This window comes from Tachyglossus aculeatus, chromosome 27, assembly GCF_015852505.1.
Source record: "Tachyglossus aculeatus isolate mTacAcu1 chromosome 27, mTacAcu1.pri, whole genome shotgun sequence".
In the NCBI taxonomy this organism is placed as follows: domain Eukaryota; kingdom Metazoa; phylum Chordata; class Mammalia; order Monotremata; family Tachyglossidae; genus Tachyglossus; species Tachyglossus aculeatus.
In genome coordinates this window covers 3,017,418-3,033,330 of record NC_052092.1, presented here as the reverse complement: position 1 = coordinate 3,033,330, position 15,913 = coordinate 3,017,418, and the positions used below count along the sequence as shown (strand labels likewise).

The window sequence follows — 15,913 nt, the reverse complement described above, 5'->3', positions numbered from 1 at the left end:
GAAGTGAAGTGACTGGTCCAGTGTTACCCAGGTGGCTAGTGGCAGAGCCAGAATTAGAACCCGCACCTCCTGGCTCTCAGTCCTGTACTCGAATCCAGTAGGCCCCGTTGCTTCCCAATATCTCAATATGCTCCTTCATCGCTTTCCCCTGCCTTGGGCTGCACCCGCCTCCTTTCTCCAAAGCCAAACTGCCAATGTGCTGAGTCCAGGAGGCAGCCGTGGGCTTGGCCCCAGCATAGTCGCCCTGTCAGGGCCGCTGGCCCTGCCCTGTGGCTTCGGACCGCTCTGCTACCTTTGCCCTTTTCCTCCCTCCCCCACAGGGGCAGTGAAGCTCTGGTGTCGAGGAGAAAAGGGCTGCAGGTGTGGGTTCCTCAGGCGGGTCCCTCAGGGAGGGCAGGGCTGCCCAGGGCTGCCCCACGGACCCTCGGCCGTTCTCTGACAGGAATGCAGCAAGCCCCGAGAGGCATTTGGCTTTGAGCAGGCGGTCCGGGAGTACACCCTCCAGAGCTTCGGCGAGATGGCTGATAACTTCAAGTCCGACTACTTCAACATGCCAGTCCATGTGAGTGTGGCACCGAGGCCTGGGCATACAGGGCGGGGGGGACTGGCCACAAGCCTCTGGAGACTCTTCCTGACTGCGGAAGAGAAACCAGAGTGGAAGGAGCAACAGGAGAGAGGGGAATGGGGGCCTGAGGGCCCAGGTCTGTGCCCAGCTTCTCATCAGGGATGAAGGAATTGTGGCATCAGATGCCCACCGGGGAAGTTGGTTCCGGTGGCAGGGCTGTATAGGACGTGGGCACGGGAGGTGCAACAGAGCATGTTTGCCTTTCCCCTGAGGCCTCTGCCCAGGGCCCTCAGAGCCCTTGCATGGCATTTCTCATGCCCTGCCTCATCTTTGCCCTCCCCGATGCCCCATTTGATCACTGCCTTAAATTGGAGAAGCAGCCTCCAGCAGAAATGGGGCTGTGGGGCCCTGGAGAAAGAGGTCGCAGCCCCGCCTGCCAGGGACTTTTGAGGCACAGAAGCGATGCTTTGCCGTCTCGGGGCCAGGCAGGAGGGTGTCCCCTGGGAACCGGACTGTCCGGGATGCCCACCGGCCACCCCTAACCCCGAAGCCCCTCTTGCCGTGACTCAGATGGTCCCCACGGAGCTGGTGGAGAAGGAATTCTGGCGGCTGGTGAGCAGCATCGAGGAGGACGTCATCGTGGAATATGGCGCCGACATCTCCTCCAAGGACTTCGGCAGCGGATTCCCTGTGAAGGCCAGCGGAAGGAACGTGGTGCCGGAGGAGGAGGTACGGAGGAGGAAGAAGAGGAGGCCCCAAGTTGGACTCAGTCCATGTCCTAGTGGAGCTTTCAGTCTCAGTCCCCATTTTACAGTTGAGATAACCGAGACCCAAAGAAGTGAAGTGACTTGCCCCAGGTCACTCAACAGACAAGTGGCGGAGCCAGGATTGGAACCCAGGTCCTTCTGACTCCCAGATGGGCTCTATCCATTAGGCCACTCTGCTTAGTGTTTCAGAGCCCCGTATTAAAAGCCTGGGGTAGTTCAGTACAGTTCATTTGGGTTACTCATCATCAATCGTATTTATTGAGCGCTTACTCTGTACAGAGCACTGTACTGTACTGTACTCGATCCGTACCCTCGGGGAATTTAAAGTCTAGAGGGAGATGGATACGTACGTAAGAGCTGTGGAGGTGGGGTGAAAATCAAAGTGCTTTAGGGGTACAGACTAAAAGTGCATCGGCGACACTTGTAGGAGGGCCAGATTCGGAAATGAGGGATTAGTCAGGAAGGCCTCTTCAATCAATCAGTCTTATTTATTGAGCACTCACTGTGTTCAGAGCATGGTACTAAGTGCGTGGGAGAGTACAATGTAATAGAGTTGGCATTCACATTCCCTGCCTACATTGCTTCAGTTAGTCAATTGACTGGTGGTATCTGAGCACCTTCTGTGTGCAGCGCACTGTACTAAGCATTCATTCATTCATTGTCATATTTATTGAGCGCTTACTCTGTGCAGAGCACTGTACTAAGCGCTTGGGAAGTACAAGTTGGCAACATATAGAGATGGTCCCTACCCAACAGTGGGCTCACAGTCTAGAAGGGGGAGACAGAGAACAAAACAAAACATATTAACAAAATAAAATAAATAGAATAAATATGTACAAATAAATAAATAGAGTAGTAAATACGTACAAACATATATACAGGTGCTGTGGGGAGGGGAAGGAGGTAAGGCAGGGGGGATGAGGAGGGGTAGAGGAAGGAGGGAGCTCAGTCTGGGACCATTTAACTAATGGAAAAGTCCATTTAACTTTTCTTTCTTAAAATGTAATGTTCTCAGTAGGCACCAAATATATGATGATTTTGTTTTCTAACATGAAACCGAGGCCTCTAAAAATAGATACAGTAACTAGTTAGCCCTCATTTCTTTATTTTTACTGAGGAAGGCTTTTGAATATCTAATTATTTTTCCTGATATTGAATTGCCTGTTGCCTGAAGCCATGTCACCTGTCATCCTCCGAAATCTGAAAAAAGGTGCTATGGAGAGAATTACTCTGTTGAGAATTTATTCTCAACAATTCATACCTCCATCATTAAGATTCTGAGCAGGGTATGATTTGAATCTAATGATTTGGAATGTGAATCAATATACTTAAGCAAAATACGTATTTAGTGACCTAAACCTAAAACCATTAGTTCTACTTCTGAGGTCTTGGAAATTAATCAAAAGTGATTCATTGACTTTGATGCAATTTTACAGTAATCAGGATACACAATTTTTTTTCACTAATTTGTCCTTCCTTCCAGAGAAATACAGGTAATGTGGTTAACATTCTTTAACACTTTCCTGGAATTATTTTCTGGAAAATCTAGGAAACTCCAGTGTCCCAAACTCTTTTTTCCCCTTTGTCTGCTAGGAACTGAAAAACCATAAATAGCTAAGAACGTCTCAAGAACGCCTCAATTTGTGGAAAACTATTTCTCGGGATTTTAATTTCTTATCCCAGTAGTTTTCTATTTCACTGTTATAAATATTCATGCTTTAAGCACTTGGGAGACTACAATATAATAGAGTTGGTAGACACGTACCCTGCCCACAAGGAGTGTCAATCAATCAGTCAGTCGAATGTCTGACTGAGAACGTTCTGTGTGCAGTGCACTGCTAAGCACTAGGGAGACTACACTTTAGTAGAGTTGGTAGGCATGCTCTGCACCCACAAGGAGCTTCCAGTCTCCAGGGGGAGGAAATGTGATGTGAGTAGGTCTCTGAGGACAAGTCTCCCCTTCAGCCCGTCTTTCCCCCAAACGCTTGTGTGGCAGGAGTATGCCCTTTCCGGCTGGAACCTGAACAACATGCCCATCCTGGAGCAGTCGGTCCTGGCACACATCAACGTGGACATCTCCGGCATGAAGGTGCCCTGGCTGTACGTGGGGATGTGCTTCTCGTCCTTCTGCTGGCACATTGAGGACCACTGGAGCTATTCCATTAACTACCTGCACTGGTAAGGCCTCCCTCTCTGCCCGCCAGCCAGGGGCCGACCGCTGACCCTGGGACTGGCCCCCGACTGCCAGTGTTACTACCGTTCGTGATATTCCCGATGTTGGAGCGGGGGCGAGGGGGGGATACATCATCCAACCGCCCCATGGCTTCTCCGCCCCCCTCTCCAAGTGGTGTAATGATAATAATGATTGGGGTGTTTGAAGTGCTCGGGACATATCGGGTAATTAAGGCAAAGTCCCCATCCTACAAGGGCCTCGCAGTCTTAGCAGGGAAGTCGAATAAGAATCAAATCTCTGTTATAATAATAATAATTTTGGTATTAAAGTGCTTACTATGTGCCAAGCACTGTTCTAAGCGCTGGAACAGATGAGGGAACTGAGGCCCGGAGAAGTGAAGTGCCTTGCCCAAGGGCACATAGCAGACAAGTAGCAGATCCAGGATGAGAACCCAGGTTCATTCATTCAGTCAGTCGTATTTATTGAGCGCTTACTGTGTGCAAAGCATTGCACTAAGTGCTTGGGAAGTACAAGTTGACAACATATAGAGATGGTCCCTACCCATCAGCAGGCTCACAGTCTAGAAGGGGGAGACAGACAACAAAACAAAACATATTAACAAAATAAAATAAATAGAGGTTCTCTAACTCCCAGGTTCAGGCTCTCTCCACTAGGCCATGTGGCTTTGTATTACCTGGCTTTAGGATTTCTTTCCCTAAAGAAGGTAATGCTTTAGTCTGTGAGGAGGGAAGTTTCACCCTCTTCCCCCCACCAAGCCCCATTCTTCCGTAAATCATCTTGCAGCGGGAGGAATCGGCCCCGAGGCCAGAGTTTTCGGCAGCACCGCTGGTGGAGCCTTTCCTATGGGACGGATCCGGTTTCCCCTCACAGGGACTCACTTAACTGTTAGGAGGCTCATGGCAGTGGGTGGGTGGCCCCTTGCCAATGGCAAGAGGGTTAAAGGTCAGCCCTGGGACCTCAGAGCTTTGGCTTCTATAGGTTTTTAGGAAAACCCTCAGGGTTTTGGCTTCTGAGGGTTTTGGTTTTCTGAGGGAAAGCAGCTCTTTGGCAGTTTTCTCCCATGAAAGGCCCATATCCATTTCTTTGTCTCCTGCTTTGTTGTTTGTATTTTTATGGTATTTGTTCATCACTTACTATTTGCCAGGCACTGTACTAAACGCTGGGGTAGGTTCAAACTAAATCAGATTGTACACAATCTCTGTCCCACATAGAACTCACAATGTTAATCCCCGTTTTACAGATGAGGGCACTGAGGCACAGAGTAGTGAAGCAACTTACGCAACTCACCCAACAGACAAGTGGTGGAGCCAGGATTAGAACCCAGGTCCTTTTGACTCCCAGGCCCGGGCTCTATTCACTAGGCCATGCTGCTTCTCATGCTGCTTCCGTTTGCCCCCGATCTGCTTTTCTATTTCTCAGCCACTGAATCTCTCTATCTTCTCCAGCCATCTGTTTCCCCATCACCACCCGCCTCCGTGCCCAGCGTGCCCTGGACCCGAGATACTGTAGGGTTTTTTCGCCTGGGCTGTTGGATGGTTTACGCCACCTCCCCCAGGCTGGGTTCCCTGATGCCTTGGCATCAGTCTGTGACCTGGGCAGGCCAAACCGGTCCTTAGGGACCCGTTGATTCGAGCTGAGCGGCAGGCAGGAGCCATTGTCCTGAGGAGGTGTGGGCGAGGGCAGCCCCCTAACACGGAGCCGGGAGGGGTGGTTGCTTCCTGTCGGGTGACGGCCTGTGGTCCTTTCTGCCAGGGGGGAGCCAAAGACGTGGTATGGTGTGCCATCCCACGCCGCAGAACAGCTGGAAGAGGTGATGAGGGAGCTGGCCCCCGAACTCTTCGAGTCCCAACCAGATCTCCTGCACCAGCTGGTCACCATCATGAACCCCAACGTGCTGATGGAGCATGGCGTGCCTGTGAGTAATTGGGGGGGTTGCCCGGGGTTACGTCCGTTCTCTCCTGGGGGCCCCGGTCTTGGTGTCAGTCTGAGGCCGTTTCCCCTCAGGTGAGGATTCGGGGAGAGGTTCCCATGCTGATTGATGCTCAGTTCATTAGCGAGGTCGAGTGTGTCATTTCCCCAGCAAAGCCGAATTTTCCCCTCCCATGGCAGCTTTCGCCCTGAAGAGTGAGTTAGAGCAGGAGAATGTTTGGGTAATTCCCCAGGGAAAGTCCTTGGAACTCAGGAGGAGTAACTAGAAGCCAAGTCTCCATACCTGCTAGCTTTGGATTGAGAGGAAAGAGAGAAGGATAAGCCCCCAAGTTGTTTTTTTTGGCTTTTTAATGGTATTTGTTAAGTGCTTACTATCTACCAGGCACTGCAGTAAGCGCTAGGGTAGATACTAGTCAGGTTGGGCACAATCCATGTCCCTCCTGGAGATCCCATTCTCGATCCCCATTTTACAGATGAGGTAACTGAGGCCCAGGGAAGTGAAGCAGTTTGCCCAAGGTCACACAGCAGACAAGTGACAGAGCTGGGATTAGAACCCAGGTCCTTCTGACTCCCAGGCCCGGGCTCTATCCACTAGGCCACACTACTTCCCAAGATGAATGTTAGACTCTGAGTTTCCTTCTTCCGGCACCGGGCATCTCACCGGGTGGGGCCGTCAGTGTGGTCGGTGATCTGTTTTTCTGCGTTGGTTTGAAGAAAAGAAGCCACCCCCTCCTGGGGCCATTACTGTCTCCATTAGACCCGGAAAGGATTCCCAGCAGTCTCCTCTCTTCCCAACCCAGCAACATGACTAACCCTTCTTCTTGTCTCTGTTTCCCTCTTTTCTGGCTCTCAGGTGTTCAGGACCAATCAGTGTGCGGGCGAGTTTGTGGTGACGTTCCCACGGGCCTACCATTCCGGGTTCAACCAGGGCTATAACTTCGCCGAGGCTGTGAACTTCTGCACTGCCGACTGGGTGCGTAATCTGTGGGAGGGGGTGATTGTTAATGTGACGGCCTCAGGTGGCTTGGAAGCAAGGTGGGCCCGGGAATTTCTCACCGGAGCCTGGCACCACCAGCCTGGCTCAAAACACGAGTCGGAATTTCCGCCCCGCCACGGATTCGGAGGCCGTTATTATGTTGTCGATTCTAAGGTTGCCCTCATTTCAGTCGATGATATTTATTGAGCACTTAGTGTGGGCACAGCACTCTACTAAGCTTTTGGTAGAGTGCAGTACAGCAGAGTTGGCAGACACGTTCCCTGCCCATGACAAGCTTACAGTCTTTTAGCTGGGGAGGGCTTCCAGGCCACGAAGGCACAATCCTTTCTTGGTGTATACGACACAAATTTGTATGTGTTTTTTTTTCTTTTAATGACATTTGTTAAGCGTTTATTAGGTGTCAAGCACTGTACCAAGATAGATAGAAATCAATCATCAAATCAGTCATCTCGGACACAGTCCTAGTGCCGAGTGGGACTCACAGTCCAAATTGGAGGGAGAACAAGGATTGAATTCCAGTTTTGAGGTAGCTGGTATCTACCCCAGCGCTTAATACTGTGCTTGGGCACATAGTAAGCACTTTACAAATACCACAGTGATTAATTTTTTTATGATTACTACAGTATAATGGGGATAGTGTCTGGATGTTAGTTGGTGGCAGAGAGGAACGTTTGCCACAGATAATCTCCAAATGGGTGATTTCCTCCCTTTTCCTTTCTGGAGGTAGTTGTTTGGGAAAGAAGGGCTAGCCTAACCTGTAGGGCTTCTGGTCTAGACAATTTTTAGCATTTGCCTGCCAAAGCTTTGCTTCTTTTTAAGGAAAATGGGGCTGCTCAGCTAGTACTATTTCCAGTCGGGTCAAACAAAGGCCCTTCCACTGATGAAATACTTTGGAGTCATTCCAAGGGGAGGTTTCTGAGAGAATTCTGACCATTCTGACCTCTTACCCAAAAAAGATTGCTTCCAGGTGCCCTATGCGCAAGGGGCTGTTAGTGCTGCCCATCGTCTCTCAGGGGCTAGTAATGATGGTGTTTATCAAGCCCTTATCGTGTCAGCACTGGAATAGGCAATGGGGTAGGGAGAGTGGGGATCCTTTCCCATTGTACAGGGGAGGAAACTGAATCACAGGGAGGTTCAAGGGACTCGTTTAAGGTCCCACAGCATCCAAGCAGCAGAACCAGGACTAAAACTCGGGTCTCAGTTAATTAAAACTCGGGTCCCCTCCCACCCCCATAATTAGTGGGTTCCGGAACCCAGAGGAAAGGAGCCGGGATTTGAGGGGACCCCTTCCGCCCGCCCCCATGGATAATTTGGTTGCGTTCCCCTCCCGTCCCACAGCTGCCCATCGGCCGTCAGTGTGTGAATCACTATCGGCGGCTGAGACGCCACTGCGTCTTCTCCCACGAGGAGCTCCTCTTCAAGATGGCGTCCGATCCAGAGTGCCTGGACGTCGGGCTGGCGGCCATGGTCTGCAAAGAAATGACCCTCATGACGGAAGAAGAGACGCGGCTGAGGGAGGCCGTGGTACAGATGGTAAGCGTGCCAAGCCAGAGGGCTCCCGCAGCCCGTCATGAGTGGTTCCTCCTAGCAAAGCCAAGTGGGTGGACCAGAAGAGGAGAAAGAGAGTCATCCATTCATTCATTGTCGTATTTATTGAGCGCTTACTGGGTGCAGAGCAATGTACTAAGTGCTTGGGAAGTACAAGTCGGCAACATATAGAGACGGTCCCTACCCAACAACGGGCTCACAGTCTCCCTTTGTGGGAGATCTCACAGTATGACGTCTTGAGGAGAGAGCCTGGTTTGGGTATTGTGGGTTCTGCAAATGTCTGGTCCTCTGGGTTTGGAGTTGAAAGGGCAGCAGTCTGGGGTCTCTTATTGTGGGGGCGAGGCCCCTGTACCCCAGGAAAGGGCCGACCTGGGCTTTAGCTTCAGCCCCCATCAATCATGGAAGTCCTAAGACTCTGGAGTGGGGCTGAATCCCTACAGGATTATCTTTAGAGCCACTCGTCGGTGGTGTCTGGGCGACTCTAGGTGGTGGGCTGCATGAGCCCACAGGCCTCAGTTGACTCTGGATGGTGGACAAAAAGAAGGAAGTTTTGGGGGGCCTCGTGAGGATTAGGTTTGGGGAGCTCCAGAGGAGCATATGTGTGTCCCTGGATTCTTTTGGTCAACTGGGAAGACGAGAGCTCGACGTTTTGCCCGATTTTATAATAAATGTGGAGCTGTTTCTTTAGGATTTTTCCATGGCTTTTCCTGGTGAAATTCTCCAAGGAGCATCGGGAGTGAAGACGCTTCCATGGATTTGGAACTACTCGAGGTGCCGGATTGGGGAGGGTGTCTGCCCTCCCGCTTGCTGTCAGTCTCCCTGCTTTAAAACGGCGTTGAGCCGTGTATATGCGTGTCGTCTTCACGCTAGGCCAGGAAAGTCTCACAGCCGGCCATTTGCTGGCAGATTTAATGAAAAAAACCCATTAAGCTCCCTGGTGTCAGATTTTTTTCCAGAGAGCAGCGCCCGGAAGGGCTTTGCATAGCCTTTTCACCCTGAGGTAGGTCTGGTCTGGTATCAGAGAGAGGGAGAGGGGAAAAAACCAAGCAAATATTTTAATATTGTGTTATGTGTTAAGTGCTGACTACATGCCAAACACTGAACTAAGCACTGGGGGCAAATATGGTATCAACAGCCTGGAGACAGTAGTCTCTGTCCCACATGGAGCTCATAATCTAAGGAGGGGGAACAGAAACTGAGTCCCCATTTTACAGATGAGGAAACTGAGGCCCAAAGAACTGAAGCTACTTGTCCAAGGTCACACAGCGGGCAAGAGGCCTAGTCAGGATTAGAACTCAGGTGCTCTGACTCTTGGGCTCTTTCTACTAGGTCAGCCTGCCTCTCAGCATTTCCTGTCCCCTCTCTGTCAATCAATCATTGGTATTTATAGAGTACCTGCTGTGTGCAGAGCACTGGGCTAAGCGCTCGCTAGAGGACAGTAGGATAGAGTTGGTAGGCACGATCCCTGCCTCCTAACAGCGGAATCTGTCTTTCAGGGCGTGCTGATGTCAGAAGAGGAAGTATTTGAACTGGTTCCGGACGACGAGCGTCAGTGTTCAGCCTGCCGAACCACGTGCTTCCTGTCGGCCCTCACCTGCTCCTGTAATCCCGAGCGACTCGTGTGTCTCTACCACCCGGCCGACCTGTGCCCCTGCCCCATGCAGAAGAAGTGTCTGAGGTGCGCGGACCTTACCTCCGACCCGACCCCCCCTTCAGCCCCTCTACTTCCCATCACCAAACGGGAAATTGGCCAGTGTTCACCCCGATGGCCCTTACAGGCTATCGCCAGCCTCTTCTCTGAACCATGCTTGAGAGAGCACAGCAGAGGTAGCAGATGAGATCCCTGCCCTCAAGGAGCTAACAGTGGGTAGAGCATTTGGGAGAGCACAGTAGCGTTAGTACAGAAGCTTAGTGAATTGAATGCTTGGGAGAGTACGATAGAGTTCAAAGATACAATCCCTGCCCTTGAGGAGCTTACAGTCTACTGTATACAAAACATTAGGCTAAGCACTTGAGCGAGTACAGAGTTAGTAGATGTCTGTGTCCTAGAGAAGCTTACATTTTACTGTGTGCAGAATACTGGACTGAGCTCTTGAGAGAGGACAGTAGAGGTAGTTGACATGGTCCCTGCTCTCAAGGAGTTTACGGTCTTGTGGTAGAAACAAACCCTTAAGAGTCACCTGGAGATGGAGTCCTTAAGGAGCCGGACCCAGAAGGGCTCCAGGTAATCAATCAGTGATATTTGAGCGCTTACTATGTGCAGAACACTGTACTAAGCACTCGGAAGGGTCCGCTACAGCAGAATTAGCAGATACATTGGCTGCCCGCAACGAGCTTGTGTCCTAGAGGGGGGAGGCAGATGTTAATATAAATAAATAAGCAATTTATAATATTTAATGTAAAGGCAATAGGCTGGTTCTGCTGTCCCCCTTCCCCTCGTGGACCTGGCTGAACTCCGGGAGGGAATTTTGCTCCCCTCGCCTGGGCGGGTTCTTACTTGGTCCCTGGCTTCTCCCGCAGGTACCGATACCCTTTGGAAGACCTCCCGTCGCTGCTGTATGGGGTGAAAGTCAGGGCCCAGTCCTACGACACGTGGCTCAACCGAGTTACTGAGGCACTGTCAGCCAACCTCAACCACAAGAAAGGTCAGGCTTCCTCCCGCCACCCAGCAAACTGCCTACACCCCCCTGCAGAGCGGTGGGCTTCGGGAGGAGGGGGATAGGGTCCAGTCCCCCTGTTGATGCGATGGACCCTCTGGATAGGTGGGTTTGTGGACCCAGCTGAAAGTTGGCATCCTCTGGAGATGCCCCCCTCTAGTTGGAAATGGAGGCTGAGCCTGGGCGGAAGGCGTGGACCCGTCCTTCTGAACCCCTTGGTGATAATGATGACTATGGTGCTTGTTAAGCTCTTATTACGCGTCAAGCGCTGTTCTAAGTGCCGGGGTAGGTCGAAGGTAATCAGGTTGGACATAGTCCCTGTCCCTCGCGGAGCTCACTGTCTAAGTACAAGGGAGAAGGATTCAATCCAGTTTAAAGAGGAAGTAACTGAGGCCCAGAGACCTGATTTGCCCAAGATTATACAGCAGCCTAGTGGCAGGGCCGGGATTAGGTCACACTGCTTCTCGGTGGCAGGGAAGGGGGCATTTCACTCCCGAGGAGGAAGGGGAGAGGGGAGGGGTGACCATCTTGGGTGGGGAAGGGTCTCAGGGCCATGGGCCAAGACCCCCCCTCCCAAGCCATCTGCTAGGTTGATCTCTGGGAAGGCTCTGAAAAGGCTGCTGTGCCTGGCCCGTCCCCGAAGTGCTTTTTCCCACCTTGGCGGCAGATATCATCGAGCTGAGAGTGATGTTGGAAGACGCCGAAGACCGCAAGTACCCGGAGAACGATCTCTTTCGCAAGCTCAGGGATGCCGTGAAGGAGGCCGAGACGTGCGCCTCCGTGGCCCAACTCCTCCTCAGCAAAAAGCAGAAGCACAGGTAGGACCGGCTGCCAGAACCATCCAAGTGGCTCCCCACCCCTGGGAGTCTCTGGTGCCTCTGAGTCACCAGGGGGCTTCTCCGACCCCAGGAGACCCCACTCCAGGCCCTCGCTTGAGCCCTGACCCACCCGCATCTAAGAGCCTGCCTGCATTCCTGTTGTTAAGAAAAGACAAGTTTCTAACTTGGCACATTGGATATATTTGCAGAACAGTAGTGAGGGGTAAGCAGTGTGTAGACATAGGTGCGTACATTTCTCAGCACTCTTTCCCAACGGGTATGGTCTCCTCTGGTGCGGTGGGGAGACGAGACCGCGGTTACTGGACGTTGGGTTCGGCCATGGCGGAGAGCGATAGCGGTATTTACTGATTGCCATCTGAATGCAGCACCCTGTCCTAAGTGCTGATGCTCACGCCGCTGATTGCCATGACCCTTCTTTTCTGCCCTCGTATTCAACCCTGCAGCCGGCAGAGCCCAGAGAGTGGGAAGACCCGCACTAAACTCACCATGGAGGAGTTGAAGGCCTTTGTCCAGCAGCTGTTTAGCCTGCCCTGTGTCATCAGCCAGGCGCGACAAGTCAAGGTGGTGTGTCTTGGTTCTCCTCGGGCAGCGGGGTCCACCTTGGTCATGGCTTCTTCCCTGGAGGGCTAGAAGAGTTAAGGGCAATAGAGAAAGAAGTGGAGTCAGAGAAGCCACAGCTCAGCAGGTAACCCAAGTTTATCCAGTGAGTCAGTGACACGGGGCCCACTTGCGAAGGGATACCAGCTTATTGCTCAGCGACTGAGTCGGGTGGGTGATGATGATCATTGTGGCCTTTGTTTTGGGTTTACAGTGTTCTAACCACCAGGCCAAACGCTGGAAGAAGTACCTTTACCAACCCTGTCCCACCTGGGGCTCACCACCTAAACGGGACGGAGAAGAGGGATTGAATTCCTATTTTATAGATGTGGAAACTGAGGCACAGAGAAATTGATCACAAGTCACACTCCTAGATCTCGAGGGAGACGCAAGGGGGGAGTACTTGTCAATCACTAATTTGAATGTAGATCTTTGGGTAGGTTTTGTGCTGGAGGATATTTGGGAAGCCATGTGGCCTATTGGAAGGTGCACAGGCCTGGAAATCCGGGGGCCTGGGTTCCTGTCCCGGCTCCGCCACTTCCTGCTGTGTGACCTTGGGCAAGTTACTTCTCCCGACTTCAGTTTCCTCATCTGTATGATGGGGATGAAACACCCCTTCTCCCCTCCACCTCAGACTATGAGCCCTGTGTGGGACAGGGACTGTGTCCTAACTGATGATCTTGTAAATACGCCAGCGCTTAGAACAGTTCTTAACACATCGCAATCCCTGAACAAGTATCACAAAGAGTATGAGGAGTATCACAGTAATATCGTCATTAGGTTGATCTCCTTTGGTAGGTCTTTTTAACCCGCCAGGAGACAGTCAATCAGTCAATCCACGGTGTTTATTGAGCATTTACTCTATGTAGAGTGCTGCACTAAGCTTGGGAGAGTCGAGTTCAACAGAGTCGGTGGTCATGTTCCCTGCCCTCAACGAGCTTACAGTCTAGAGGACACGTTGGTTGTGATGTCCGCTCCCAAGTGCTTAGTACCATAGAGTAAGCGCTCTATAAATATTGAGGGATCGTGGGAGTCCGGGGTACGCCGTGGTCCCTCAGCCAGGAAGGGTTCTGGGAGCGTTGACTGGTGCTCCGGTGGAGGCAGTAGAGGCAGCCGGAGTGGCCCACTGCCCGTTAGAAGGGGCGCCGGCGTCCCTCCTTGCCTCGCCCCCGGCTGACGTCTCGTGGGTCCCCCATTGCAGAACCTGCTGGATGATGTGGAGGAATTCCACGAGCGGGCACTGGAGGCCCTCCTGGACGAGACACCCAACTCCACCAAGCTGCAGGTGCTGATCGAACTGGGCTCGAGCCTTTACGTGGACCTGCCCGAGCTGCCCCGCCTGAAGCAGGAGCTGCAGCAGGCCCGCTGGCTGGACGAGGTCAGGCTGACCCTGGCCGACCCCCAGCGCGTCACGCTGGACGTCATGAAGAAGCTGATCGACTCGGGGGTGGGGCTGGCCCCTCACCATGCCGTGGAGAAGGCCATGGCCGAGCTGCAGGAGCTGCTGACCGTCTCAGAGCGCTGGGAGGAGAAGGCCAAGGTCTGCCTGCAGGCCCGGTGAGCGTCTGGTGGGGGGTCGGGGGCAAAGGGGGACGGGTCATCGGACGCCCCGTGGCACATGGGGAGTACCCCGAGGGGGCCCTACCCGACCGCCATGAGAATGGGCTGTTTCAGGACATGAACGGGGGCAACCAGGATGGCGGTCAGGCAGTGGCTTTTTAGATGCCGCTAAGTGCATCCCTGATGCCTGACCCTTGAACAAGTTTGAGTCAGCTGTCTCAGTTGGTGCCGGCCCAAGCCCGGCCCGTTTAACAAAAAGAATTGTGGTATTTAAACGCTTACTACATGCTGGGCACTGTACTCAGCGCAACAGGTCAGTACAAGATTATCAGATTGGGAGCTGTCCCTTCAGCACTCGGAGCTCACGGTCTAAGGGTGAGGGAGAACGGGTCTTGAATCCCCATTTTCCAGATGAGGAAACTGAGGCCCAGAGAAGGTAAGTGACCTGCCCAAGGTCACCAATCAGGCAATTGGCGGAGCTTGGATGAGAACCCAGGCTCGTCCCACTAGGCCCTGCCTCTTCTCCTTATGGTGAGGTTGTGGGGGAAGTGAGGGGAACGGCGGGGTGAAGTAGCACATTATACCAAAGAGATGCCAGAGCGGGACATTTCCTGTGGGGTGCAGGGACTTTTCGGCAACACTCCTGTCCCTCAGGTCTGAGAGCAGCATGTTAAGTCTCAGGGTTGCTACTCAGCCTTTCGGTTGGAGCATTCTTCCATTCAGTCACTTTTTTTCATTCAATCGTATTTATTGAGCCCTTACTGTGTGCAGAGCACTATATTAAGCTCTTAAGCACTTCCAGGCCTGCTCCGAGCCCGTTGCCGCTCTGACAGTCGCACTATTCACTGTAGTATTGTGAGGGGAAGGGAGTCCCTGGAGCTCCTTCTTTCTTGGCAAGTTCCAGTACGAAGGGTTGGTCGAGAGTGCTCCTCTGGGATGAGGAACGGGGAGCTCATAATTTTTTTTGTGGTATCTGTTAAGCGCTTACTATGTGTCAAGCACCATTGTAAGCGCTGGAATAGAGATAAGCGCAGTCCTACCCCAGATGGGGTTCACAGTCCAAGTAAGAGGAAGAACAGGAGTTGAATCCCCCTTTTACCGATGAGGAAACTGAGGCACAAAAGTTGAGACTTGCCAGAGGTCACAAAGCAGCTTGTTGCGGAGCCAGGATTAGAACCCACGTGGGCCTGACTCCAAGGCCTGTGTCCTTTCCATTAGGCCACACTGTTCCTCCTCTTGGATGTGAAGCCAGACTTGTTCTCTCGGGGAGTTTCAGGGATCGGCAGGTTGGAGCCGGACCTGCCCTCAGGAGCCTCTTAGGGAAATGGGCTCATGGTGATTGCGTTGCTGTTGTTGCTGTTGTTTCATTTCCCCGCCTCCCCTTGGCCAGACCCCGTCAAAGCGTGGCCAGCCTCGAGGGCATAGTGAGCGAAGCCAAGAACATCCCGGCCTTCCTGCCTAACGTCCTGGCCCTGAGGGAAGCCCTGCAGAGGGCCAAGGAGTGGACATCCAAGGTGGAGGCTATCCAGGTAAAGAGCCCCGCGGTCCTTCTGCCTCTTCCCATTGGCCAGGTAGTGGAAGTGGACCTGTCGCTGGTGGGTCTCACTTGCCACCTGTGGGCAAGCACCTCAAGCCTCTCACTAAATTCTCTCTTTTTTTTTCTTCAGTGGTATTTGTTAAGAACTTACTATGCACCACACACTATACTAAGCTCTGGGGTAGAGACAAGCTGATCGGGTTGGACACAGTCTCTGTCCCACATAGGGCTCAGTCTTAATCCCCATGCATACCATTCATTGATTGATTTTTACAGACAAGAACACTGATTCCCAGACAAGTGAAATGACTGGCCCAAGGTCCCACAACAGACAGGGGGCAAAGCTGGGGCTAGAACCCAAATCTTCTGCCTCACATTAGTTCCTACCACTTCTCCTAGTGGGATTACGGATTATGAGACATGAAACGAGGAATGGTTGAAGGGGCATCCACAGCTATGAAGCTGCCTGTCTTATCCAGAATCAGTCAATGGTATTTTTGAGTGCCTGCTATTTGCAGAGTACTGTACTGAGCGCTGGAAAGAGTACAATACAACAGAGTTAGCTGACACATTTCCTGTCCACAGTGAGCTTACAGTCTAGATGGGGGAGACGGACATGAATAGAAATAAGTAATTTAGAGTATGTAATTTAAAGATATTGGTAGGTGCTGTGGGGTTGAGGGAGGGGTCACAGATCCAAAAAGGAAGACCTCAATCTGTTGT

The 15,913-nt window shown here is 52.2% G+C and overlaps 1 protein-coding gene across 4 annotated transcripts in view; it reads left to right on the top strand.

Annotated features, from left to right (window-relative positions):
- The window catches only part of KDM5A (lysine demethylase 5A), a 54,408-nt gene that overhangs the window by 22,177 nt on the left and 16,318 nt on the right, over positions 1 to 15,913 (top strand). For all 4 annotated transcript variants that reach the window (XR_005456429.1, XR_005456428.1, XR_005456427.1 and 1 more), the window contains 12 exons: positions 443 to 562; positions 1,136 to 1,294; positions 3,329 to 3,510; positions 5,279 to 5,441; positions 6,309 to 6,428; positions 7,791 to 7,985; positions 9,497 to 9,678; positions 10,521 to 10,645; positions 11,325 to 11,475; positions 11,940 to 12,057; positions 13,295 to 13,650; positions 15,044 to 15,182. Coding sequence is in view for 1 of the 4 variants with exons in the window: in XM_038768011.1 (XP_038623939.1) it covers positions 443 to 562; positions 1,136 to 1,294; positions 3,329 to 3,510; positions 5,279 to 5,441; positions 6,309 to 6,428; positions 7,791 to 7,985; positions 9,497 to 9,678; positions 10,521 to 10,645; positions 11,325 to 11,475; positions 11,940 to 12,057; positions 13,295 to 13,650; positions 15,044 to 15,182 (2,010 nt within the window). In the remaining 3 variants the exon portion in view is untranslated. The remainder of the gene's footprint in view (positions 1 to 442; positions 563 to 1,135; positions 1,295 to 3,328; positions 3,511 to 5,278; positions 5,442 to 6,308; positions 6,429 to 7,790; positions 7,986 to 9,496; positions 9,679 to 10,520; positions 10,646 to 11,324; positions 11,476 to 11,939; positions 12,058 to 13,294; positions 13,651 to 15,043; positions 15,183 to 15,913) is intronic.